At 55.2% G+C, this 26,108-nt stretch overlaps 2 protein-coding genes across 5 annotated transcripts in view; one reads left to right on the top strand and one right to left on the bottom strand.

Moving 5' to 3' along the window:
- The first annotated feature begins 627 nt into the window (after nt 1-627).
- LOC107131805 (collagen alpha-1(III) chain) overlaps nt 628-26,108 on the top strand; it is a 29,241-nt gene continuing 3,760 nt past the window's right edge. For 2 of the 4 annotated variants that reach the window (XM_059881512.1, XM_059881511.1), the window contains exons 1-4: nt 628-4,793; nt 10,936-11,084; nt 13,013-14,063; nt 15,171-25,840. In XM_059881512.1, coding sequence (XP_059737495.1) covers nt 2,309-3,214 — 906 coding nt within the window. In that variant the 5' untranslated portion in view covers nt 628-2,308 and the 3' untranslated portion in view covers nt 3,215-4,793; nt 10,936-11,084; nt 13,013-14,063; nt 15,171-25,840. Of the gene's footprint in view, nt 4,794-5,205; nt 10,482-10,935; nt 11,085-13,012; nt 14,064-15,170; nt 25,841-26,108 lie in introns of those variants that run through there. The other 2 variants (XM_059881510.1, XM_059881514.1) reach the window with 2 other exon arrangements.
- PRSS22 (serine protease 22) lies at nt 10,561-15,183 on the bottom strand. The gene is made up of 6 exons (XM_002697927.6): nt 15,056-15,183; nt 14,465-14,491; nt 13,886-14,057; nt 13,162-13,439; nt 11,656-11,813; nt 10,561-11,066 (listed from the first exon to the last, which is right to left on the bottom strand). The coding sequence occupies exons 2-6, from the start codon at nt 14,484-14,486 to the stop codon at nt 10,806-10,808; spliced, it is 891 nt and encodes a 296-aa protein (XP_002697973.3). The 5' UTR covers nt 14,487-14,491; nt 15,056-15,183; the 3' UTR covers nt 10,561-10,805.

Below are 26,108 nucleotides of genomic sequence, written 5' to 3'. Positions count from 1 at the left end.
GGAAGGAGGGTCAGAGTGGACCATTGATTGAACACTAGAAGTGTAGAAGCAGCAAGCCCAGGGTCTTCCCCTAATGGTTAAATGGGGGCTTTGCTCCAGGACTAGGGTAGATATTTGCTCTGCATTTATGGGGCCCCAGGGACCCGGGGATAAGGAATGGCCAGAGCAGCAGGCACCATGGGGGCCAGAGTGTGGGCAGGGCCAGAGTGTGGGCGGGGCCAGTGAGGAGGGGACATTCTGGGATGGACACTGAGGTGGGGGAAGGTCACAGAGACGGGTCACCTGCTCCTGGGGCCCCCACCTGGTCTAGTGGGGGCCTGCAAATGCTGGGCCCGGGGTCAGTTCCCCGCTCTGAGACAGGAGACCAGCTGTACCTCCTGAGGATCACGGTGACTGGGCACCTTGGGGAGCTCTCCTGATGGAAGAGCTCAATGACTGCTCCCTCAAATCAGTCCCACTTTGCAGATGAGCAAACTGAGGCCCGGAGACACTGGGTAACAAGCCCCAAATCACGGAGCCTGAAAGTGGCAGAGCAGGGGTTGAGACCCGGAAGCCTGACTCAGGCACCAAAGTCCCGTCAGGGATTATGCTGCCGTGACAGGCTGTCCTTGCTGGTGACGGCGGGGATAGAGGACCCGGGATTGGGGGGGTCTCCAGATCCTTCAAGGCTCCCCCTTCTTCTCACTTTCCAGGTGAGACACGGCTCCTCCTGGAGTCACTTATATGAAGCTGAAGGTCTGAACCCTCAGGAATTCCACCTGCAGAAAGGCGAACATATTACAGGAGTCTCGGCTCCTTCAGGCGTTTCCTCTCCTCCTTGGTCGTTCACACCAACCTACGGCCCTTCATCCGTTTTGGATGTCCACGTGGCCCCTTCTTATCGCCTCCCCTGATGACAGCCAGAAGGAGCTCACTGGAGTCTATGCACAGTATACGGTTCAGGGCATTACCAGCATCGGCTTTGACTGGGATTATCCTTCAAGTTGAAGCAAATAGCACTTCAACCGAAGAGAAATGACCCCTCTGGGTTCGCAGGGCTGGGCCGTGGGTTACCCTGCCAAGGCCATCTGGCAGGTGGTGGGCACAAGTCACCAGGGACCTGAGTGCAGCCCTGAATCAGAATCCACCAATTAATCCAGCTTCTGCAGCTACAGTGGGTCCAGGGTGCTCCTTGGTCTGGGATGCAAACAAAGCCTTTTGAGCTTGTGGGGACGAGGCCTCCGGGGCGGAGCTTACTGAGCAGAGCTGCAGGAGGAGGCAGGAGGGGGTCCGACACCCCAGGGCTGGGTGATTCTGACAGGACGCAGGGTCTGCCCATGCAGACCCCAGCCGATCCCATAATCTCTGAGGATTTGGGGCTCCCAGAGGCCTCATCCCTTGCTCTCTGCTGCAGCCCATACAGGTGGCCTGAGCTGTCCAGGCTCAATTTCAGGATTCTCTGAGTGTACAGGGGCTTGGGGAAGCCACTCAATCATTCATTCACCCATTCAGAACAGGTATGCACCCTGGCTGGCTACTGGCTCTCTGGACTCTGGAGGAATAGAGAATGGGCCATGCACCCAGCTAGGGGTTCCCCATGGGGAATGGATGCAGAAGCAGATGGAGGCAACTGGTGGTTTCATCTGCATTGATAGTGACAGTCTAGCGCCCTGGAAGGGCTCAGGCACATGCACAGTTGTGGGTGTGCTTCAGGGAAGCCTTCCTGGAGGAGGCAACATCTGAGCTAAGTTTAAGGGCTGAGTGAGAGCTGGCCAGGTGGGGTTAAGGGAGGGAGGCCTTCCAGGCCAAGAGATCAACATGGGAGCGGCCAGAGCCAGGCTTCCCCAGGACCCCACTTCTTGAAAGGCGGGCATCTGTTACAGCCCGAAGGGAAAGGAAAGTAGCCCCTAGGCCTGGGACATTCTCTCAATGCCTCCCTCAGACTGCAGCAGCCTGCCCCTCAGCCATGGTGCAGAGGCTGTCCTGTCCCCCCTCAACTCCCTGCCTGGCAACCCTAGAGGGACAGGACTTCTGCTTCCCCACTTGCAGAAGGAGGAAATGGAAGCAGGGGTCCCATTGGTGCCTGAGGGAGACCCTGCCAGGGTTCCCCCTTCCAGTCTGAGTAGGTGGCACATGGCTGCAGACACCAGCCCAGGTGGCCCCGCGCAGCCTGACTGCCAGCTCACAGTCCGGCCCAGATCCAAGTCCCACCGAGGGGACAGAGCAGAGGCCCCCGTGTCACCCTGGTGACAGGGATGCGGGGCCTGAGCCCCAGGACCCCAGCCCTGAGCCTGTGGACCTTCTTCTGAGGCCGGGGTTCTGGGCAAATATGTGCTTCCTGGACCCTAGGGTGTGGGGACAGGGCGGGAACATGCCGAAAGAGGGCGGCCGGAAGCCGCTGTTACCTGTTGGAGCCCTTCCAATCACCCAGGGGCCAGAACATGGCCTCCTGAGGGAGGCTGGGCCTGGGGGCTGGGCCGTCCTGTGCGCACCGCAGGCTGGCCTTCCGGGCCCTAAGGGGCATGGTCGCTTCCCGAGGACGCCCGCCGGGACTGGATCTCCGGTTCCTCCCTCCTCCCAGAGTTGGAAGCAGGGGCTCAAGGAGCAAGTACAGGCCCCAGGCATCCACCTGGGACCAAGGGGCCCTGCTAACCTCACAACCTCTGACCTCAGCTTCATGGGCCCAAGCACGGGCAGAATCCTGGACGCTGGACCAAGGCTCCCAGTCCTACCAGCAAATGTTGCCCCGGGGGATCCACAGTATAGAGCAGGGACCCTGACCCAGTGTACTCCTGGCCTTAGGGTCGGGGTGGGCAGGAGAAAGGGACCCAGGACCCACAGAGAGAACTGTCCTGGGGGCCCCTGCTGGGGAGGTGTTGGCACAAGTCCTGGGCCTGGGGCAAGGGCTGGTGAGGTCAGGTGGGAGACGGAGCTCCACCCTCCTGCCCCTCGAGCCCATCCCCAGCTGACCTGTGGCGGCCATGGTCCTCGGGGGCCCCTTGGTCTCCCGCAGTCTTCCTGGCTTCCTTGGAGGGGTTGCACCCTGGAGGGCTGGGCCGGTAGGGACAGGGCCCAGCCTCGCACATCAGACGTGTCTCCTCCTCTGTTTCTCCTCCTGTGTCTCCTACACGTGCGCCCAGCCCTGGACATTCTCGGGCTCCTGTCCTGCCCTTCCAGGGAGATGGCGGAGAGGAGGCCGGGGACAGCAGGCTCGTCTGAGGCCACCCCCTCCTAGGAGCCAGGGTCAGCGGAGCCGGTCCAGCCTCCCCGGAGTGGACGTGGAGCCACGTCATCCTGCAGGCAGCTTGTCATCCCTGTGTCTGGGAGACCCAGGGCCAGCTCACTCCCTCTTCCCAGAGGTAACTGTGGCTCACGGACAGTAGAAATTCCCGGGATCATGGTGATACCACAAAAAAGCCTTAATTTGTTATGTGTTGAGTAGGTCAAGGAAAGTTGAATAGTGAGTTTGGTGTTATTGAAATTTCTCTGATGAACTCAGACAGTTCCAACATGGTTCATTAGCAGAAACTAACCCCAAGGACCCCAAAGGCAATCCTCCTCGGTGATGGGGTCAGCAGCATGAGCTGAGGGCTGGAGGTCAGCTCATGGTTGGAGCTAGAAGCTCCTTGAACATGGCCCCCCAGGTGCTGGCCTCTGAGTACGACCACCTGTTAGACCCGCAAGCGCAGACCTCCCGTGCTTGACTGCAGGGCGGGCTGGCGTGAGCTTGCTTACAGTGTAACCAGGGAGAGGGGGTGGGTGTGCGTCAGACTGTCATGTTCATGGGGTCCCCAGTTGACCTTGACCCAAGCAAGGGAACAGAACTGAAGGAATAGTATGACTTTCCAGTTCTCATAGAGCAGGTCCCTACAGATCAAGTCAACCCATAGGATTCTCAGATAATTTCTGGGCAGAGTGGGGCCACCTGGAGAGACTAAACGTCTGCTAAAGAGAGAACACGGGGCTTGAGTGAAGAATTAGAAAAATGAAAGGGATGTGTCCTCATTGTCTACCAAACTGACGACACCGATCATACTCATTACCATTCACTCAAGAAACATTTACAGGGTCTTCCCTGGTGGTCCAGTGGGTAAGATCTTAAACTCCCAATACAGGGGACCCAGGTTCGATCCCTGGCCAGGGAACTACATCCTGTATGCTGCACCTAAGAATTTGCACACTGAAGCTAAACATTCAGCATTTTGCAACCAGGACCCGGGGCAGCCAAATAAATAAATAAATAAAAATATTTTTAGGTAAAAATTAAAAAAATAAACATGGTGTATTAATCAGTTAAAAAAATAGAAATAAATAAAGAAAGAACATTTACAAACATCTGCTGTTTTGCCAGGAGCCTTTTCTGGACACTGACCACATCAAGGTGTATAAGATAAAGGTCTCTCCCTTCGTAAGCCCAGAGTATTTCCTGGGAAAGATAATCAAGTAAGCAGAGAGCAATGTGAAAACATGCCAAAGGCAGGGACAGAGGCTTACCTTCTGGTTGTGTGTGTTTGGGAGGGGATGATAAAGAACAAATGGACCAAATACTATGCTAAATAGTCATAAATGTCCCGGGAAAAGAGAAAGCAAGAAAAGGAACAAGAAGGGAGGGAAGGGACGTTGCTGTTGTAAACAGGATGATGACAGGGTGACACGTGAGCAGGTACTGGTAGGAAGTGAGGGAGTGGCCGTGCAGTCCTACGGGGGAAGAGGAAACTGTGGGTGCAAGGGCCTGAGGCAGGAACACGCCTGTTGTGTTCCTGCGCCCGGCTAGGAGGCCAGCGACGCTGCCGCAGTGACCAAGGAGGACAGAGGTGAGAAGGGAGGCCGAAAGGATGACGTCATTCACTCCGATTAGGGTTTGCAAGAGAGGAATGATGGGATCCGACTTCAGTCTCTTGTTTTTCTTTAAAGCTGGAGTCAAGCAAGGACTTTTTTTTCCCCTGCTGCTCACGGGCTTTTTCTAGTGCAGTGAGCGGGGGCTACTCTCCCTTGCGGTGCACAGGCTTCTCATGCGGAGGCTTCTCTAGTTGTGGAGCACAGGCTCTGGGCACGTGGGCTTCAGTAGTTGCAGCACTCGGGCTCGATACTTGTGGCGCATGGGCTTAGGCTTCAGTAGTTGCAACACTCGGGCTCGGTACTTCTGGCGCATGGGCTTAGTTGCCCCGCAGCATGTCCGGAATCTTCCAGGACCAGGGATTGAACCGGTTTCCCCTGTACTGGCAGGCGGATTCTTAAGCACTGGACCACCAGAGAAGTCCCCGACTTTGGTTTCAGGAGAACCACCCTGGTTGCTGTGTTGAGAACAGCCTGGAGGGAATAACAGCAGAAGTAGGAGGGACCAGACAGGAGGCCATGACAGAAACTGGGATAAAGAGGAGAGGGGCTTGGGACGGCGCGCGAAGGAGTGACCAGGTCTGGACATATTTTGGAGATGGGACAGAACCCACAGGATTTGCTGATGGCTTGAACTTAGAGAATGAGAAGAAGAGAAGAGAAAGGAAGACTACATGTTTTTGTGTTGGGATTTTTGAAAAATCAGTTTTATGGAGGTATGGGCTGCCCTGGTGGCTCAGATAGTAAAGAATCTGCCTGCAATGCAGGAGACCTGGGTTCGATCCCTGGATAGGGAAGATAACCTGGTGAAGTGAATGGTTACCCACACTCCAGTATGCTTGCCCGGAGAACTCCACGCACAGAGGAGCCTGGTGGGCTACAGTCCATGGGGTCACAAAGAGTCAGACACGACTAAGAGACTACACTTCCACTTCATGGAGATACAGTTTACATAGAATAAACGTCATCATTTTTTAAGAAATGCAATTCTTTAAAAAAAAATTTATTTATTTTGGCTGCCCAGGCTTTAGTTGTGGCACGCGGGATCTATTTCTCTGACCAGGGATGGCGCCCAGTTCCCATACATTGGGAGCGCAGTCTTAGCGCTCCAGAAAAATCCCCTCGAAATCACCATTTTTGTATAAACTATAGTCCTACGAGATTCGGTAAATGCATTCAGTCAGGTAACCATCACTGCCATCAAGATATAAGGCAGTTCCGTCATTATTTAAAAATCCCCCCATGCGCCTTTGGGGGCAGTCCTTCCCCCACCCCAGCCCCCGGCAGCCACCCATCTGCTCTCTGGCCCTGCAGCGCTGTCTTTTTCAGCACAGCGTCGTATAGATGGAATCGTGGTGCGGAGCCTCTGGAGTTCCGCTGTCTCTCCTCAGCAGCATGTGCTTAAAATTCACCATGTTGTGTGTGCATGCGTGCGTACAGAGTCGCATCAGTCGTGTCTAACTCTGTGATCCTGTGGACTGTAGCCCACCAGGCTCCTCTGTCTATGGGATTCTCCAGGCAAGAACACTGGAGTGGGTTGCCATGCCCTCCTCCAGTGGACCTTCCCGATCCAGGGATGGAACCCAAGTCTCTTACGGCTCCTGCATTAGCAGGTAGGCTCTTTACCACTAACACCACCTGAGAAGCCCCGTGTGGACTATAGTTTGTTCCTTTTTGCTGAGGAGTAGAATTCTACTGAACGGACGGACCACAGTTTGCTTATCACAGCTGAAGAAACACTTGGGTTGCTTTCACTTTTTGTCGATTCTGAATAAAGCTGTTATAAATATCTGCAGACAGATTTTGTGTGAGTATGTTCTCTTCTATCTTGGATCAGCCTTAGGAGTAGGATTGCTGCGTGGATAGTCAACCTTATATGAAACAGTGAGCATCTTTTCCCCAGGGGGTGAGATCACTTTTCACTCCAGTTGCTAGGTGTCATTGCCGACCCTAGGCGTTGTCTATATTCTGAGGTTCCTAAACTGAGCGGTTGGAAGGAAGGACGGTTGCCTTGTGTTGAGATGGGAAATTCCATCAGTGGAGCAAGTTTGAGAGGGAATATTGAGATTTGTTTGGAGTCATAATAAGGTTGAGATGGCTATATGATATGATATGTACCAGGGGATGTTGAGTATTTGAGTGGACATGGGGGAGAGAACTCTGGAGTCACCTTTATGGATGGTGGGCAGAACTGAGAAAGCAGATGCTATCACCCAGGGATACAAGGAGTTGAAGGAGCAGAGAAGCCCCAGCACTGAAGTTGGGGTATCCACCACGGAGAGGGTGAGAAAATGAGGAAGAACCAGCAAAATAGACTATGTTCTGTGAAAGTGATTATTCCCTACTCAGCATGAATTGAGACAACTGTGTCCCTGAAAACTGGTATTTGCCCTGGTTTGTCTGTGCATAATTGTTTCGTGGCTGCCGACAGGAAATCAGACCTACTCGCCCATTGCGTCAAGGTTGAGAGGTGATGCAGATGAACTTGGCCCCCACAGTCTGACACACGCTGCCCTCCCCCGTGCCCTGATTGTGCTCTTACTCACTAGCTCACTGCCAGTCTGCCTGGTGTCGTCACGTGAGGTCTAAGGTTGCAGGCTTTGAAGGTCCTACTCACAGCCCAGTCCTAGTTCCCATGAGCAACTTTGTGATGCTATGAGCACAACCACCTGGGCACTGGTAGCAAAGTTTGGCTCGAAGCTGGGAAAAACCATTCTCTCCACCTTTATGTAGAATCCCACACTCCCCAGGCAGTCTGGGGAGCTTGGGGAGATGTTGCTCTTGGCCTGGAGATTGATGAGCTTATAAGGGCACCATCTACAGGGGCAATGATGAAATTCCTTCAGTTGCCACCTCGGGCTGCAGCATTGACTGGGAGGCTTTGAGCAGGAAAGGGAGAGAAAAAAAGAAAAAAAAAGACTTACTCTTTTAATATTTATTTATTTACTTACTTTTTATTTGGCTGTGTGGGGGCTTAGTTGCCCTGAACCTACATCCCCTGCATTGCTCAAAAAGCAATGGATTCTCAAAAAGACTTGATAATTTGCTCTTGAGTAAGCATGACATGAAAACCTGAAACTAATGGGGGCACCCCCTGAAGGTCCAAAGCTCTTGTGGGCAGCTGTGAGCTCAAAACCTTTATAATCTGTTTCCATAACAACGAAAAGAGTTTTCTGTAAAAAGCCAAAATTTTTCTGTAAATCTAAAACTATTCAAAAGCATTTAGCTGCAGTAAAAGAATAGCTGACCAGCAGTGGCTTAATAGCACACAAGAAGGATACAGGCAGATTCTCAACCACATCCTTACACCCACAGCTTCTGAATCTTTATTCACTGTTAATTTAGCACATCAATTCGTAGCCTCATGGTGATAAGATGGCTGCTAAAGGCTAGGTATTACATCTGCATCTTAGAAGGAGGATGGTGGGAAAGGATCATGCCAGCTGAATAGGTCCCTTCTATCAGAAAAACAACAACAACAACAAAGTCTTCCCAAGAAACCACCCATCAGATGTCTGCTTCCATGGCGACCTTGCAGGAGACTTTGGAAGGGAGTATCTAGCTTTCCCAGTCTCTTTGGTAGAGGAAGCAAGGGAGGGGCATTGGAATGAGTTTTGCCTTAGCCAACCAAAGGAGTCTGCCACCAAGGGGGCTCAAATGTGTGGCCTTCTCAGAGGCTTCGGTTGCGACGGCATTGGAGGCAGGGGTGGAGGGTGGTGAGGGATGGGGCATGGGGGAAACTGAGGCACAAGAAGCCGGGGGACAGACAACAGAGAGGGAGACAGAGAAAGGGTAAGCAGACAGGGGCAGGGCGTGGGGGAGCGAGGAGCAGAGGGAGACCCTGGCGGACAGGGGGGAAAACGAGGCAGGGAGGGCGACGGACGAGGTGGCGGAGGACTGAGCCCAGAGAGGGGGGGAAGGGGACGAGGGAAGCGTGGCGACAAAGAGGGACACACAGAGGGAAGGGGCCACACCGGAGCCACCTGCTCGCTTCCCAGGCCGGTTCCCAGGCCAGATCAGCGTTTGTTTACTCGCTTAACATTTCTTTCTTTATCGGGCTGTCCCAGGTCCCAGTGGCGGCATGCAGGAGCCCCACTGTAACACCCGGGCCTCTCTAGCTGTGGCACGCAGCTCTAGAGCGTTTGGGCTCGCTAGTTGCAACATGCGGGCTTAGTTGCCCCGAGGCATGAGGAATCCTAGTTCCTCAGCCAAGGATCAAACCCAAGTCTCCTGCATGGGAAGGCGGATTCTTAACTACCAGGCAAACGGGGAAGTCCCAGTGTGTGTTAATAAGAGCAACCCCACAGCATTTACCTTGATCTGATATTAACCAGATGCGTGAGTGGGTGCCAAGTTGACTCAGGCGTGTTTGACTCTTTTCCACCCCATGGACTGACTGCAGCCTGCCAGGCTCCTCTGTTGATGGGATTCTCCAGGCGAGAATACTGGGGTGGGTTGCCATGCCTTCCTCTAGGGGATTTTTCTGATAACCCAGGGATCGAACCTGAGCCTTCTGTGTCTTCTGCATTGCACCCAGATTCTATACCACTGAGTCACCAGGGAAGCCCAGTATTAACACAGGGGTGATTAAAAAAAAAAAAATACGAACGAAAGTCTTAAAAACAGTGCTGCCAGTAAAGGATACCTACCTACCAACCACATCGGTACTGCCTTCTCGAGTCCACTGCACTGAATCTTTCACTGGGGGCCCTGAGGCAGCCATGCATCTCTGTCTCCTTCACGGCTGGGCCTATGTGTCTTCCTGTTGGAAAAAATCTCTCGCACACACTCAGCAAACCAACCACCCAGCCCTCTCTCTGTATGCTGGGAAGCCTGGGTGGGGCTGGCACAGGGTCCCAGAAAGGGCTCGGCCTCCCAGGCCCTGGGAGGAAGGGCAGGCCTTGGGAAAGGGGAGCCTGCGTGAGCACTAGCTGGTCCCAGGCAGACCCCCTGGTGGCCTAGGGCTGGGCTCCCAGCCCCACCCGTGGGGGCAGCTGAGGTGACTCAAGGCTCCCCCAGCCCCCAAGCAGAGACCTGCTGTCTCATTGTTTTTCTCCTCCGTCCTTCTGAGGGAGGATTCAGAGAGTCTGCAGTGAGTCACTCGGTGAGTCACCTTCTGGGAGCCCTGGCTGCCTCGGCCCAAATCTGAGACACCTGGTTCTGCGGGCCGGGCGGAGGGGAACACCCCACTCTCTTGTGTGTTTGGGGGGTTCTCCCAGCCAGCCCCATTTCCAAAATTCAACAGGCAGGTTGTGGGCCTGCCTGGCCCTGCAGCCCCACCTAGCTTTCAGGTGACAGAGCTGGGCCTCCTGTCTCCTCTCCCTGCTGGCCTCCCTGGTGGGAGGGGGTTATGAAAGGACAGTGCAAAGGTCAGAGGTCAGGATGTTGACTCCTAGGTGGGTAGGACGCCTGGCTCCCTGGCCAGGCCACCATTTAAACTGCTACCTGCCTGCCCCCATTTTAACCCCAACCGGATCCCTGCTGACCAATGTCCACATACCCAGGGGAAAAAAACAGGAACTGGGGAATAAATAATAAATAAATGGGTTTCCCTGGTGGCTCAGACGGTAAAGAATCTGCCTGCAATGCTAGAGGCCCGGGTTGGATCCCTGGGTCGGGAAGATCCCCTGGAGAAGGAAACGGCAACCCACTCCAGTATTCTTGCCTGGAGAATCTCATGGACAGAGGAGCCTGGCAGGCTACAGGCCTTGGGGTTGCAGAGTTGGACATGAGTGAACGACTCAGAACGGGGAATAAATAATTTATTGAAGTTGGAGGAATAAATAAGATACGTGGGTGCGGTTACAAATAACTGTAAAAAGCGTTGACGTGTATATACACAAAGGCGCTCCGGGCCTAAGGGGTGGGGCCTGAGCCCGGGGAGGGGCGGGACCTCCCGCGGAGGCGATCCGGCGCCGGGTCGCGGGCGCCCCCCAGAGGTAGACGGCTTATTTACAACGGAGGAGATGGCAAGAGGTCTCCCCGGGTCCCTAGTCCGCGCGGCGCCTCTCGGCCCCGCGAGGGCGCCGCGCCCCCAGGGCCCGGCCCCGGCGGCCTGTGGGCCCGCCCCGCTGCGAGCGCCCGCGGAGCTGCACTCCCTGCACGATCCTCTGCACCCAGGAGCGGTGGGCGGCCAGACTGATGTAGACCCCGGGCCGGTTGCGCTGCGCACAGCCCTCGCCCCAGCTGATGACGCCCGCCAGCAGCCAGGTGCCCTCCACCTGGCACATCAGGGGGCCTCCGGAATCGCCCTGCGGAAAGGAAGGAAGGTGAGGGGTCCGCATGGGCCAAGGGGTGGGCAGAGCCCAGCACTCGCGCCGCAGCAGGTGGCAGACGGGCCATTTCTCCAGACCCTGGGGCCTGGACCGGCAAAGCCCTAACTAGCGCCCCGGGGCAGGGAGGGCCCCCTTCCCAGGCTCACTCCTGGTGAGAAGCACCTAGTGCTAGACCTTCTCCCTCACAGCCCTGGAGGCATGGAGCGAGGGTTGTGATCTGCCTCACTGATGAGGAAACCACGGCTCAGAAAGAAGAGTGTCTCAGACCGGGTGTGCAAGGTCCCACAGTCCGCCATCCTCCTCCCTGTAGCCCGCTGGGGGGTGCCAGGACCACAGCACCCCCTCCTTGGATGCGGCTCCCTGAGAACGGGGTCAGGCACACCCCATTCTCACCATGTCTGATGTATGAACAAAGGAAAGAAGGGCTCAGCCAGGCTGGGGCCGGGTTCTGTAGGCATCTCTCTAGGGGGACTGCCAGGTCAGGGCAGATGCTAGACGGAGGCCCAGCAAGGTGAGGGGTGATGGAGCTGAGTGGGGCAGGGCCGGGAAGGAGGAAAGTGCTCACCAGACAGGCGTCGCGCTCCCCCTCCAGGTAGCCAGCACACAGCATGTCCTCGGTGATGGCGCCCTGCCCGGCTCCCCGCCAGTACAGGCGGCTGCAGGTGGCTGAGTCGATGATGGGGACCTTCAGCTTCTGGAGGGTCTGAGGGTGGGACAGGGGCACTGGGAGCAGAGAGGAGAGAGTCAGGCTTGGGAGGCTCTCCTGCTGGCCTCCTCAGTCCCCGCCATCCCCCTTAGGAGCATTTCTCAAAGGGTAAATGGATCAACTCTGTCAGGCTCGGCCACGATGCCCGCAGAAAACCCAAATTCCAGGACTCCACTCTGGACCTACTGAATCCTAAAGGAGTGTGCAGCTTGAAATTCTGAACCTTTAATGAGATCTCTGATGCCCACAAGAAGGTTCAAACCAATGACCCTGCTTGTCCTGTCTCAGGCACTACTTTATCCAGGTTGAGGACTGCTACAGACTAATGGCCGCTTGGTGTTGAATGTTATCGGGACTTGAAGGACCTCCCCATCCCCTAGAGGGATTGCAGACCCTAGGGTTGGTTGGTCAGGTTCCCCAATCCATAAATCTAGCTTTCACAGGAGCCCCTAAGAATGACCATGGGGAGGCTGGCTGAAACTTCAGTGTCAGTGGGATTCCCCAGATACCCAAAATGGTGTCATTTCTCTTAATTCTTCTGAAATCTGGTTAAGTCCCATTTTCTTACATTTTGTCCTTTCTTAGTCTCTCCTCTCTCCCTCTCTCTCTATAAACACACACACACACACACACACACAATACAGCCTTTCTGCTTCTTACTTTCTAATCTGCTCTGTGTTCTAGATGAGGTTTTCCAAACTTCCAGGCTTGGGTTGTCAATTATATTTTACCCTTCTGGAGATTGCATTTTTTTTCCTGGGAATTTTGCCTGCAATTGTGTCCTGATGCCACCAGGGGGTACCTATTTCTGACTTGGAATCTCAGGGCTGTTTTCATATTCACCGGCTTGGGCTTGGCCCCATAGAAATCTCTAGTGGGTGTGCTCAGTCACTAAGTGGTGTCTGACTCTTTGCAACCCCATGGACTGTAGCCCTCCAGACTCCTCTGTTCTTGGGATTTTCCAGGCAAGAATACTGGAGCAGGTTATCATTTCCTTCTCCAGGGGATCTTTCCAACCCAGGGATAGAACCGGCATTTCTGGTGTCTCCTGCATTGGCAGGCGAATTTTTAACCACTGAGCTACATGAGAAGCCCCAGAAACCTTCTATCAGTCTCTCCTATATCACTTCATAGCCTGGTTGATCTGGCAGTCAGAACACAGCTTAAGTTACCTTTTAACTAGAACTGATCTGAAGTTGTCCACCTTGGTTTCTAGGTCATCACATCTCTGGGCTGCAGACCATCTTTTTTCCTCTGGATCATGCTCGGCCCCTGGCCTTTGTTCTTTGCCACCCATGGGACCTGTATCTCCCAGTGTTTGCTACCCTCTGTCCCCACCCACCCCGGCCCCGGAAGAAGCCGCACCTCCATCGTGGACGCTCCCCCAGCCGGCAATCCAGCAGTTGGTGTCCGGAGAGAGCTGGACGGTGGAGTCGGGCAGGCAGATGGGCAGGACGCGCTCAGAGAACTGGATGGCGCGCTCCAGGCGCACCAGGGCGATGTCAGCGCGGGAGCCCTCCTTCCAGGAGTACACAGGGTGGGGCTGTGCCCAGGCGATACCCACCTCCTGGGACCTTGGGCCAGGGTTCCCCAGCTGCCAGGCTCCCAGCAGCACAGAGAACTGGGTTGGTTTGTCCAGATTACTAAAAGGAAGAGGGTTGGGGTTGGCATCAGCCCAGGAAGGGCCTGGGGAAGGGTTTCTGAGGAATGGCATGCACATGAAGGCCCCTGGAGCACAAAAGGGGGGCTTCCCTGGTGGCTCAGTGGTAAAGAAACCTGTCTGCAATGCAGGAGATAGGGGTTCGATCCCTGGGTCAGGATGAACCCCTGGAGAAGGGAATGGCTACCCACTCCAGTATTCTTGTCTGGGAAATCCCATGGACATTGGAGCCTGGAAGGCTATAGTCCATGGGATCACAAAGAGCCAGACAGGCCTGGGGACACACACACTGCGTGCAAAAGAGGCTTCTGGGTGGAAGCCAGAGCTCTCCTGAGGGACTCAAGACCGGCCAGAGGCCTGGAAACCGGGGCTGGGTGGGCAGCCTGGGGTCCGGGAAACCGGGTGGAGGGGCGGGCGGGGCGCACGTACTCCTTGAAGCAGTGGGCGGCCGTGAGCACCCAGCGGCTGGTGAGCAGGGAGCCCGCGCAGTGGTGGGTGCCGTTCTTCCGGATGCTCACAACCCAGGGCCACTCGGCGTCCGAGCTGTCCTCGCCTCCCACGATCCGGTTCAGCTGCAGGCGCTTCCCGCAGGCTGGGGGGCCTGGCGGTAAGGGGTCTGTCAAAGTCTGGGTGCTGTCTATCCCCCTTCCAGCTCCCCTTCCCCGCTTCGCGCACCGAGGCCTGTGCACCGCTCTCCCTTCAACCCGGTCTGGCCGCCTGCCCGCCTGCCCCTTCCGTCCTCTGCCCTCCCCGAGCTGGGCACTTCATCCTCTAGTTCCCTGGTCCTTTCAGCTGCTAGGGAGGCTCAGTCACTCCCTGCTCCACACACACACACACACACATACACACCCCGCCTCTCCTCCTTGACCCTCTGGGCCTCCTCTCCTGGGTGCCTTCTTCTCCAGCTCAAACCCTCTCCTGCCCCACTGCCCACTCCTGACCTGCCCCCGACAGACAGACACACAGGCTTCCTCCCCCACTGCTTCCCTGAGGTCAGCTCAGACTCACCGGCTGTCTTGATAGCATCCATGGTGGCTGAGGGCAAAAGAAAGAAAGGGTCAGGCCGGTGGAGGGGCTCTCCCGTGCCCTGCAACCCTCCCCAGTGGCTGAGTCCCAGGGCCTCAGGGTCGCGTTGCCCGGGTGGGGCATTTCCCGGAGCCTGGGCAGGGCTGGCAGAAACCTCAGGCCCTGGCTGTGAGCGGCGGCCTCGGCCTCCCCGTAGCTTTGTGTCCAGCCTGTGCCCTGGGGGCCGTGGGGGCCAGGTCTGGGGTGGGGGTCTCACAGGGGGTGAGCATGAGAACCCAGGTCTGGATGCTGCCTCCCCAGCAGTGGACTGAGGAGACAGGGGAGACAGGAGTGGAGGGGAAGAGGGTAAAGCAGAAGCCGAGCCAAGAGCCCTGAGCGCTGACCGGGCCTACGGGTACCTGCAGTGTTTCCTGTGCTTCTCACGGCTGCAGGGGAAACTGAGGCTCAGAGCAGGCAACTTACAAAACAGAGCGAGACAGCAGAGGGGAGGAGAGGAGGGACTCAGCAGGACCAGGGAGGAAGTGCGGGGTGGGCAGTGGGGGAGGTCCAGGCCAGCAGGCCCACAGGACTCACCTGGAGCGGCCAGAATCAACAGGGAGGCCAGGACCCCGAGGCAGGGCGCCCCCAGGGGGGGGGAGTCGCGGGAACCACCATGGCGCGCTGACGGGAGTGCCTTGTTCCCCTGCAGGCCGCCCTAGGTTTTATCCTGGGAGGCGGAATGCCGTCGGACCAGTCCCCCGAGTGAGTGGCGGTAGGTCACAGGGAGGGGTGGGGCTTCAGGGAGGAAATAAGCCGTTAAGGGGTCTGGGGGGTGGGCTTCCAGCTGCTCCCTCTACCTGGGGCCTGCATGGGGCTCTGCAGGGGCAAGCAGGGACCCTGGGCCCCGGGGTCTAGGCTGGGCCTTGACGTTGACTGGGGGGGGCGGGGCAGAGGAAGGCCCCCCAAGCTTGAAAGGGAGGCGCTGGACCCTGCTGGCGGGGAAGCTGGGTGTGGGCTGTTGGGAAGGCCCCGGGGGCCTTGGGGTGGGGGTGGGGGCCGATGAGGGGCTGCCAGAGGCTCCCTAACGGGCCTGTGACTCAGCGGGAGACCTGGCTCAGCCCGGGGCTCCGGATCCCGGATCCCGTTAACCCACTTCCCGAAGGCCCATGAATCAGGCCCCCAGGAGCCACCTGTTCCCGGTCCCCTTTCCTGTGGGCCCCGTCACTGGGCAGCCAGAGGACTCATCTCACCTGGATGTCTGGGACGCCCAGGTAGGGCAGCCAGCTATCCAGGCAGCCAGCTGTCCAGGCAGCCGAGATGGATGTGGCTGCCTGCAGAGGCCAGGAGGCCCCACAGCACCCCCAGCCCCTGGTCTCCCGGGACTGCTCCCCCACTCCTCACTGGGGTCAGAGGGCTGCTGGGTGGTGCTTGATGGGAAGCCCCAGGAGCGGGGATGGTGTTGGATCCAGGTGCTTCCCTGAGGAGCCTGCCCGCCTGATCCCGGAGGCCCCACCCTGCAGTCTGCCCTCCAGACACCCGCACCCGAAGCAAGAGGAGTGGGGCTGTCTCCAAGACAAACTGTGTATCTCTGACCTTGTGTCATTTCATCCACAAACTTTGCGCTGGCCTTCGCTGTGAATGGACGTTACAGGGGGTAAACTAGTCCATCCTAAAGGAAATCAACCCTGATTATTCATTGGAAGGACTGATGCTGAAGCTGAAGCTCCAATACTTTGGCCAGCTAATGTGAAGAACTGACTCATTGGAAAAGACCCCGATGCTGGGAAAGATTGAGGACAGGAGGAGAAGGGGACGACAGAGGATGAGATGGTTGGATGACATCACCGACTCAATGGACATGAGTTTGAACAAACTCCAGGAAATAGTGAAGGACAGGGAAGTCTGGTGTGCTGCAGTCCATGAGGTCAAAAAGAGTCAGACCTGACTTAGTAACTACTCTGTTTCATCAACTATGCTAAAGCCTATGACTGTGTGGATCATAACAAACTGTGGAAAGTTCTTCAAGAGATGGAAATACCAGATGATCGTACCTGTCTCCTGAGAAACCTGTATGCAGGTCAAGCAGCAACAGTTAGAACCCTGTATGAAACAACCGATTGGTTCAGGATTGAGAAAGGAGTGCGACCAGCCTGTCTGCTGTCACGCTGTTTATTTAACCTCTACACTGAGCTCATCATGAGAAATCCGGGCTGGATGAGTTACAAGCTGGAATCAAGATAGGCAGGAGAAACGTCAACAACCTCAGATATGCAGGTGATACCACTCTAATGGCAGAAAGCAAAGAGGAACTAAAGAACCTCCTGATGAGGGTGAAGGAGGAGAGTGAAAAAGCCAACTTAAAACTAAATATTAAAGAAAACTAAGATCATGGCATCTGACCCCATGACTTCATGGCAAATAGAAGGGGAAAGGGTGGAAGCAGAGACAGATTTCCTCTTCATGGGCTCTATAATCACCGTGGATGGTGGCTGCAGCCATGAAAACAAAGCCACCTCCTTTAGTCTGCGAAGTCTCTATTATTATTCCCATTCTACAGATGAGGAAACTGAACCCACTTAGGGAGGTTAGTGACTTACCCAAGGCCTCCCAGCTGGTGAGTGGAGGAACCCCGAGGTGAACCCCGTTTTGGACGCCAGTCCAGTAGATGGACCAACCGGGCTCAGAAGTGCTGGGTAGGTGGGAGTCCAGGGGAGGCACATGATGTTGGCAGGGGACGAGGGCAGCGAGTGAGGGCTGCCCAGAAAAGAGGACCTTGAAAGGGAGGCTGGGACTTCCCTGGCCGTCCAGTGGTTAAGAATCTGCCTGCCAGTGCAGGGGAAACCTGTTCGACCCCTGGTCCTGGAAGATCCCACATGCCTCGGAGCAACTAAGTCCATGAGCCACACTGACTGTGCCCTCGTGCCCTAGAGCCCATGCTCTGCAACAAGAGAAGCCACCACCTTGAGAACACGCTGCAAGGAAAAGCAGCCCCCGCTCGCCGCAACTGGAGAAAGCCCATGCACAGCGATGAAGACCCCACACAGCCAGGAGTAAATAATTTTCCTTTTTAAATGGGAGAGGCTGAAGGAAAGGCTGGAATTGACCCTGCAGAGGCTGGGGATGGGGGCCGCAGGGGAGGGAAGCCCAAGGTTGGGGGAGAGAGAGAGGGAGTAAGCGGCTGGTGGGTGAGTCAGGGCGCTGGGAGGGCTTGCCATGAGGGTCCTCAGTGGGCAGACTGCCCACCAGGGCTTCTTCCAACACCACGGCTTAGCCAGCACACATCCTGCACCCCCTCAGAGCCTGCCCACCTTCTTGGGTTGTCAGGGCTTCTGCAAGCCTGCGAGACTCCCTGGAGATGGTCGGTACCAAGGTCGGTCCTTGGTATCTTACTGGCCCCTGCTTTCAGTGGGGCGGGCAGGAGACAACTCAAACCTGGATCCAGAGATGCCCTCCTGCTGCGTGGAGGCCCTTGCTCCACTCTACCCAAAGACAAGGCCAGGGTGGGGCGCCCGACTCACTCACCTCTGTCCCAGGACTGGGGGCAGGGAGACTGCGGGGAGACAGGGTGGCCCGGGTGAGGGGCACCTCCACTGGGATCCGGGCCGCAATGCCAGCGAGGTAAGGGGAGGGCGTCCCCCCCCGGCCCCCTCCTCCACCCGCTCTCTGGCCTGGGTCCACCTCTGTGCCCCTCATGTTCCTCCAGCCCACTCCCTTCCTGCAACTAAGGCGGCTGGCCTCCCCAGCTCACCCCGCAGGCATTTACTGGACACCTGCTGTGTGCCAGGTCCTGGGCTGACATCAGGTCCTACCCTCAGGCTGCACACATCTCCCGGGGGTTGGAGGCAGGTGAGCAGGTAATGACAGCATGGTGTCCTGGGCCGATGGGCACAGAGGCCTGGGACGGGGGTAGGAGGGAGGGGGTGGAGGGTGTGGACCCTGGAGGGCACTCCTGAGGGTGGGTGCCCTGTGCTACGACTCCCAGAAGGACAGATGGTAAGGAGGCTCCCCACGGACCTGGGTTGGTACTTGGTGCCCACTGGTGCTCAGTGGATGCTTGTCCAGTGAATAAACCAATGAGGGAGACTTGAGTCTGGAGAATTCCACTGGGGACCGGCTGCACCACCCCCTGCCTCTCTGGTTCCTCTCTGTGCCAGCTTCTCCTGCCATTCTGCTCCACTGCCCAGGTGACCCAAGGGGCAGGCATGTGCCCTGAGATGTTGCTGTCCTCGAGACGGGGTGGCCAGGAAGATGGGGAGAAAGGAAGTCCAGAAAAGCCAGTGGAAAATTCCTGGCACAAGTCCTGGAAAAGGGACACCCCCAGACCGGCTCCCCAGTTCCCAAGGAGTGGAGCCCTTGGCCTGATCCAGCATTCATTCAAACAGAATATTCATCGAGTCCCCACCCTGACCCTGCTGTATGCCAGACGCATGCCAGGCAATCTGGCTGGGCATCTCTTCGCCGGGACTGGAGATGGATGGGCTGCCCACCCTGCCACCCACTCTCCGTGTCCCTGCCAGGCCATCTCGGGCCGCTGGTGAATTTGCAGGGAGCTGGGAGTGGCAGGTAGGGCTGCAGAGGTACCCGAGGGCAAGCCGCCAGAGCCAGCAGAGTTCAGTCCAAAGGAGTGACTTGCGCCCCACCCCTTCCCCGGCATCTCAGCTGTGGGCACCGGCCGGGCAGGGCAGACATCCCTTGATGTGATCGATAATGATCAGGAGTATCCCTTCAGTATCCAGCGAAGTCTACTGAACACCTGCTGCAATACAGCTGCGAACAATCCTGAAGCCATCCTGCCCCTGTGGCAGAGATGCCAGTGGGGACAGAAGAAACAATATGAGCGAATAAATCTAATCTAGAGAATCCCATGGACGGAGGAGCGTGGGAGGCTGCAGTCCATGGGGTCGCTGATTGTTGGACACGACTGAGCTACTTCACTTTCACTTTTCACTTTCATGCATTGGAGAAGGAAATGGCAACCCACTCCAGTGTTCTTGCCTGGAGAATCCCAGGGACAGGGGAGCCTGGTGGGCTGCCATCTACGGGGTCGCACAGAGTCAGATACGACTGAAGTGACTTAGCAGCAGCAGCAGCAGTAGCTGCTCAAGTCTATGGGGTAAATCAAAGCTGGAAGGCGCTCTGGTGAGGGGGTGGGGATGACAGGGGGTATGGGAGGCGGGGGGCGGGGTGGGGGTTGTAATCTTAAGTCAGGAGCCCGGGACAGTGCAGCCTTGAGCTAAGGCTGGCAGGACAGGGCCAAGGTCAGAGCCCATCCCAGCTGCAGGAGGAGCCAACTCAGAGGCTCGGGTGAGACTTCCCTGGTGGTCCAGTGGTTAAGACTTCGCCTGCCAATGTGGGGAGCACAGGTTCAATTCCTGCTCAGGGATCGGAGACCCCACATGCCACATGACCACAGAACAAAAGCTCGGGTGGGTGGGACTGCGGGTGGCCTGGCCCGGCCGTCTGGCCACCCTGTGGAGGTGACTCTGAGCCTGGCTCCAGAGGACGAGCTGGGGACACTACGAGAAGACGTGGGAAGAGCGTTCCGGGGTCAGAGGCCACATGGCTCAGGGCACAGGCACAGGGTGCTCTGAACAGAGGCCCCTGGACCACCAGGGTCCTCGTGGACCCACCTGCAGAAGGGAGCCTTGGCTTGGGGGCAGGAGCCCCGCAGACAGAAACCCAGCGGACAGCACCGGCCGCGGGACCTGCTCTCCCCTCTGGGGCTCGTTCCCACGCTGTCCGGCGCTGGCTCTGAGGTTGCAAACTATTCCGTGAGGAGAGGTTCGGTCTCTGAGAGGGGGAGGAGAGCCTCGGGGGTAGGGTGGGGGCCACGCTGAACTCCAGGCAGGCCACTTGGCTCTGAGACCAGCATGGCTGCGCACCAGGGTGGAATCCAGCCCTCCAGTCAGATCTGCATGCTTGTGTTTGTTTTTTCAATTGGCCAAATCCACACTGAAAAAAAAAAAAAAAACCTGGGGGATTCCCTGGCGGTCCAGTGTTAAGACTCCATGCTTCCAATGCAGGGGGGGACAGGTTTGATCTCTGGTCAGGGAACTGGATTCCCCATGCCACGTGGTGTGGCCAAAAAAGCAATCTGTGTTTTGGCCAGTGCTGCTGTGAACAGGAGTGTACAAGTGCCTGAGTCCCTGCTTGCATACTCATGTCCACGGCAGCCGAAAAGGTGAAACAACCCAGTGTCCACCAGCGGATGAATGGATAGAGAAAAGGTGTTCCATTGTGTCCTATTCAGCATAAAAAGGAAAGAAGCGCTGACCCCTGCTACAACACAGCTGAACCTTGAGGGCATTATGCCGGGTCAAACAGGCTGGACACAAGAGGACAAGTACTGCCTGATTCTAGCGGCCTGAGGTCCCTAGAGCAGCTAAATTCATAGAAAGCAGAGGGTGGGGGCCTGGGGCGGCGGGAGGGGCATTGGAGTTAGTGTCTGACGGGTAAGGAGTTTGTGTGAGAAGATGAAGAGTTCTGGAGACGGAGGGCTGCCCAACACTGAACGTACATAATGCCATCGGCTATACACTTGAACGTGGTTAAAATGGTAAATCTGTATATTTCACTACAACTGAAAGATGGAGAAAGAAATCTGAATGTCTACCTTTTCATGAACCTCAGGAGCAGGGGCAACACCAGGCCCCGCTGGGCTGAGAGGCCTGAATCCATCGCAACCTTCCCCCCACCCCTGCACTCTGTGGTGCTGGTCAGGCCATTGTGACTCTGGGCATCTCTGCTCTCGGAGGGCAGGGCCTGGGACAGAACAGAAGCTCTGTCCCCATTGGGTGATGAATAAGCCCCCAGGGCAAGCAGAGCACTCTGAAGGAGCCAGGGACACAGCGGCGGCTTCTTGCAACCAGGCCTCAGCTTACCCATCTGTGGAGAGGGCCTGTCAGCACCGCCATGCCTCTCATGATCCTGCCGGAGAAGGGCTGGCGGCTGCACGGGGCTGAGTGCTGACTGAGCAGCGGTCAGGCTGTGCAGTCTGCAGGCAAGGTTTTCTGGGGCACTAGTGGTTTTGAGGAAAGTGGCCTGGCTGGTCTCAGGGACACTGCTCAGTTCAGTCAGTTCAGTCACTCAGTCATGTCTGACTCTTTGCCACCCTATTGGCTGCAGCATGCCAGGCCTCCCTGTCCATCACCAAACCCTGGAGTTTGCTCAGACTCATGTCCATCGAGTCGATGATGCCATCCAATCATCTCATCCTCTGTCGTCCCCTTCTCCTCCCACCTTCAATCTTTCCCAGCATCAGGGTCTTTTCAAATGAGTCAGTTCTTCACATCAGATGGCCAAAGTATTGGAGTTTCAGCTTCAGCATCAGTCCTTCCAGTGAATATTGAGGGCTGATCTCCTTTAGAATGGACTGGTTGGATCTCCTTGCAGTCCAAGGACTCTCAAGAGTCTTCTCCAACACCACAGTTCAAAAGCATCAGTTCTTCAGCACTCAGCTTTCTTTATAGTCCAACTCTCATGTCCATACATGACTACTGGAAAAACCATAGCATTGACTAGATGGACCTTTGTTGGCAAAGTAATGTCTCTGCTTTTGAATATGCTGTCTAGGTTGGTTATAACTTTTCTTCCAATGAGCAAGCGTCTTTTAATTTCATGGCTGCAATCACCATCTGCAGTGGTTTTGGAGCCCCCAAAGATAAAGTCTGCCACTGTTTCCACTGTTTCTCTATCTATTTGCCATGAACTGAGGGAACCAGACGCCATGATCTTAGTTTTCTGAATGTTGAGTTTTAAACCAACTTTTTCACTTTCCTCTTTCACTTTTATCAAGAGGCTCTTTAGTTCTTCGCTTTCTGCCATAAGGGTGGTGTCATCTGCATATCTGAGGTTAGTGATATTTCTCCCGGCAATCTTAATTCCAGCTTGTGCTTCATCCAGTCCAGCGTTTCTCATGATGTACTCTGCATATGAGTTAAATAAGCAGGGTGACAACATACAGCCTTGATGTACTCCTTCCCTGATTTAGAACCATTCTGTTGTTGCATGTCCAGTTCTAACTGTTGCTTCTTGACCTGCTTACAGATTTCTCAGGAGGCAGGTCAGGGGGTTGGGTATTTCCATCTTCTTAAGAATTTTCCACAGTTTGTTGTCACACCAGCTGGCATTTTGTCACCTTCCCAACTAGGACACCCTTCCTTCCTTCTAACACACTTCTGATCTGTCCTGAGAGCTTGGGTGTTGTTGCAGAAACCAGTACTTGAGAAACCAAGCCCCACACTCAGAGTTGGAGAACTCAGGTTTATTAAGCCAGCGGGCCCAGAGGAGTTAACACTCCAAGCTCTGAACCTTGGACAAAGGGGCTATAGAGTTTTTATACATGAACAGGCATGATTAAACGGGTTTTTGGGTTTGCAGGGATTGGGCAATTGCAAAGAGCAGGACAAGGGTGAGTGAGATAATCTCCAGTTTCCAGAATTCTGAGTCCCCACTTTCTGAGACCCACGTGATCCAGACTTTGCAAGGAGCAAGCTGAGTTACAAAGGCAGAAGGACCAGGAGGTTAAGTAAAATTTTGCCTTTTCCTCTTCATTCCCCCTTCTCGATGCTTCTGTCACTCGTAGAAAGCATCATCTCATGTTTTGGTAGGACATTCAGAGCTCCCCATCGTTCAGGGGGCTATGTTGAGCTATGGCCATTTGTAACTTTATGGATTTAATTCAATAAGTTATGAACTGGGAAATAGCACTGCGAATACAAGGGTCAGAGAAGAGCACTGCGAAGATCATGAAGAGAGCACCGGTTAAAGGCAGAAGCCACGATGCCCAGCTCCAGATGTTGCAGTTATCCCAGGAATTTGCTAGTTCCTCTCTCCTTTTTATGATTCATTCCCTTAGCTGTTGGGCCATGTCCCTGACTATTCCTGGTTGGTTTTACGTAAAAGCAACATTCTTCATTTAAGAAGAGGCAGAGTCCTCCCTTTTCAGCTGTCAGTAGGTGTAGCCTTCTCCTATTCTAGGGAATCTAATTGGTCCTACAAGGCCACTAAAGAACTGGCCACTCTCTCAGTGTCGTCTGTGAAGTCCTTGGATAGCGTATGGTAGAAGGTGGTTGATGAAGCAATTCCTCCTATTCCCATGCCTGTCCCAGCTGTGATTCCCAGACCAGCTAGTAGGGGTATAGACTGGATGGCTCTTTTTGACCGCGTTTGTGCTGCCAGAGGTACGGTGAGAGTCTGGTTGTCAGGGCCAATATTCATCTGGGGAGTGAGGAAAGCCAAGGCGCAGATACCCATCCAATTGACAGGTAGACGTAAGTAAGCATCTGTCCCACGAAGAAAAGGCCTTGATGGGCAGCATCTTATTGTGTTTGTGGGAGAATGAGTGGGCCACTCACCTTTTAAAGTTTGATTGCATTGGTCCCTGGCTAAATGGCCTACAGGTTCAGTTCCTCCATCATTCGTAAAGCATTCTGGAGCCTTTTGAGTTAACACATTTACCCTTAAGACTGGCCCTTGTAAGAGTGGATCTACAGGAGTTCCTATGGCTGTTGCGTTATTCAATGGTACTGGTGTAGCTAAGTACCGTGGAGTGCCTAAGGATGAGCAAAGCCAGCAGCAGTCCCTGGCCAGCTGGGGCTGGTGTCATTAACAAGGCGATGAGCTGCGTTGCGAACCCGGTACAGACAGGGGTCTAGGGGGTGAACTCTGTGACCTGGTCCCACTGCCAGCAGCAGAGCCTGACTTTTCAGGGCAAAGTTGGTCCATGATTTCGTTTGTCTGCATTATTGTCCCTGCCAGGAGGTTCTTCCAGTTGGCAGACAGACACCTGTTCTGGGTTGTAACATCTGCGTGGCATTTGGGGGTAGAAGGAGGCGCAGGGGCATGGTGGCGATGCCATGGTGTTGGGATGCCACCCGGGGTTTGGATCCTCTGGTGGGGGAAAGGCAGCGGCAGTGGGGGCGTGACTGGAAACATTTTCGGCGCCCAGGCCCCTGGACATACAGTGCATGGTCATGGAGGCAGTGGGTGATCGGCCTATAGGATTGGCTATCTATACATTGTTCTAGCTGTTGGGTGAGTAAGCGATTTTCCAAGGGTTGACTGTAATGTTGACAGGTGCATGATGGATAAGGAACGGCACCATGTCACAGCAAGGGACAGCAAGGGGCTGCAAAGCAGCCTGCACATAACAGATAACTGAACACTAGCAAAAGGTTCCCCCATCTTTGGGTTGTCATGGCTACAGCAACTGAGCCTATTGTGAAGGGGGGGGTCAGCTATACTGTGAACAGTTTAGTTAGTAGGGACAATCAATCATAAAAGACATCTAATAAGAATGAGGCTTCCCACTCTGATGAGATAACAGACAGCTAACCACAGCTTCTGACCCAAATCCCAGTCTTGGGGTGTGACTGAAGCTAGTCCTATATCGAAGAGCACAGCAAAACTAGCAATCAGGGGTAGAGGCAGGGTTGACAATGAAAATCCATTGATATTTTCATAGCTGGATCCTCAAGCTTCTGCCGTGCGTTGACCAGCCAGCTGCCGGAGTGTGGCTGGAGCAAGGCTGAAGAATTCTCATGCTTCTGCCGTGCGTGGGCTACTCAGCTTCCGGAGTGACTAGAGCAGGGCTCAGTGTCTTTCGTGGGTGAGGGCCGTTGGAACCAGACCTTGAGGAGGTTTTTGGGGTCCCGAACTGCTTTCCAGCTGTCCCCATCACAGGAAGCTGCTGCCTTCTTGACTCTGGTGTGGTGGGTCCAAGGGATGATGCCTATAACATTAACAGCAGTAGGGGTTGCCAGGACGACCATGTGAGGGCCTGACCAAACTGGCTGAAGTGGGGTTTTTTTTTTTTTTCTAATCTTTAACCTATACCTCATCTCCTGGCTGATAGGGATGAAGCCAATTGCCCAAAGGAATGGGTGTCCTTTCTAAGGTTTATCGGAAGATACGGTGGAAGACTTTTCCCAGGGCCTGGAGGTGTCGGGACATCTCCAGGTCAGCTAGTTGTTGGTGGTCCCCCTTGAGCTTTTCTATCTCGGGGGTGGTCTCCCGTATAAGATCTCCAAGGGAGAAGAGCCTGAGGACCTCGGGGTGCATTTATGGAGGGAGTGCACAGAATGATAAGGCAGCTTGTTCCAGCACTGTCTGGGTGTTGGCCGAGGGGTATTCTTGTACTACTGTAGCGGGAATTTCTAATAATGTACTTTCACAGTCTTGAGAAATTTCATAGAAATAGCACCTGGAAAAACAGCAGATATCAAGAAACTGTGTTGATGATATATCAACAATGATGAAAACCATTTTTCATGTTTTTCTTCGAATAATTGTCTTGTTACAGACCCCAAGGCCAGACCCAGAAGGGAGTATGACTGGGATCATGAAAGCATGGACCTTGGAACACCGGGTTGGCGTCAGGTATGAACGCTGCCCACGCACTTGCTGATTGTTCCCGAGACTGTCCCAGGAGGGAACGGCCTGGGGTGAAAACAAGGGGATCTGGACTGTGTCAGTGTAGTGTCTTGGGAAAGATAGATCAAAGAGAGTTTTGTAGTCTGCAGTCAGGAATAAAAGCTGGACGCAGAGTGGACTCTGCACCTCAGTCCAATAGAGGCTGCAGGTCCCCTGACCCATTGCACCAGATTTTTCATGTTCTCTTTTCATTCTCGTCACTCGCTCCTGGACC

The sequence above is a fragment of the Bos taurus genome, chromosome 25 (genome assembly GCF_002263795.3).
Source record: "Bos taurus isolate L1 Dominette 01449 registration number 42190680 breed Hereford chromosome 25, ARS-UCD2.0, whole genome shotgun sequence".
NCBI classification, from domain to species: Eukaryota; Metazoa; Chordata; class Mammalia; order Artiodactyla; family Bovidae; genus Bos; species Bos taurus.
This window is presented reverse-complemented; position numbering and strand designations above follow the sequence as displayed.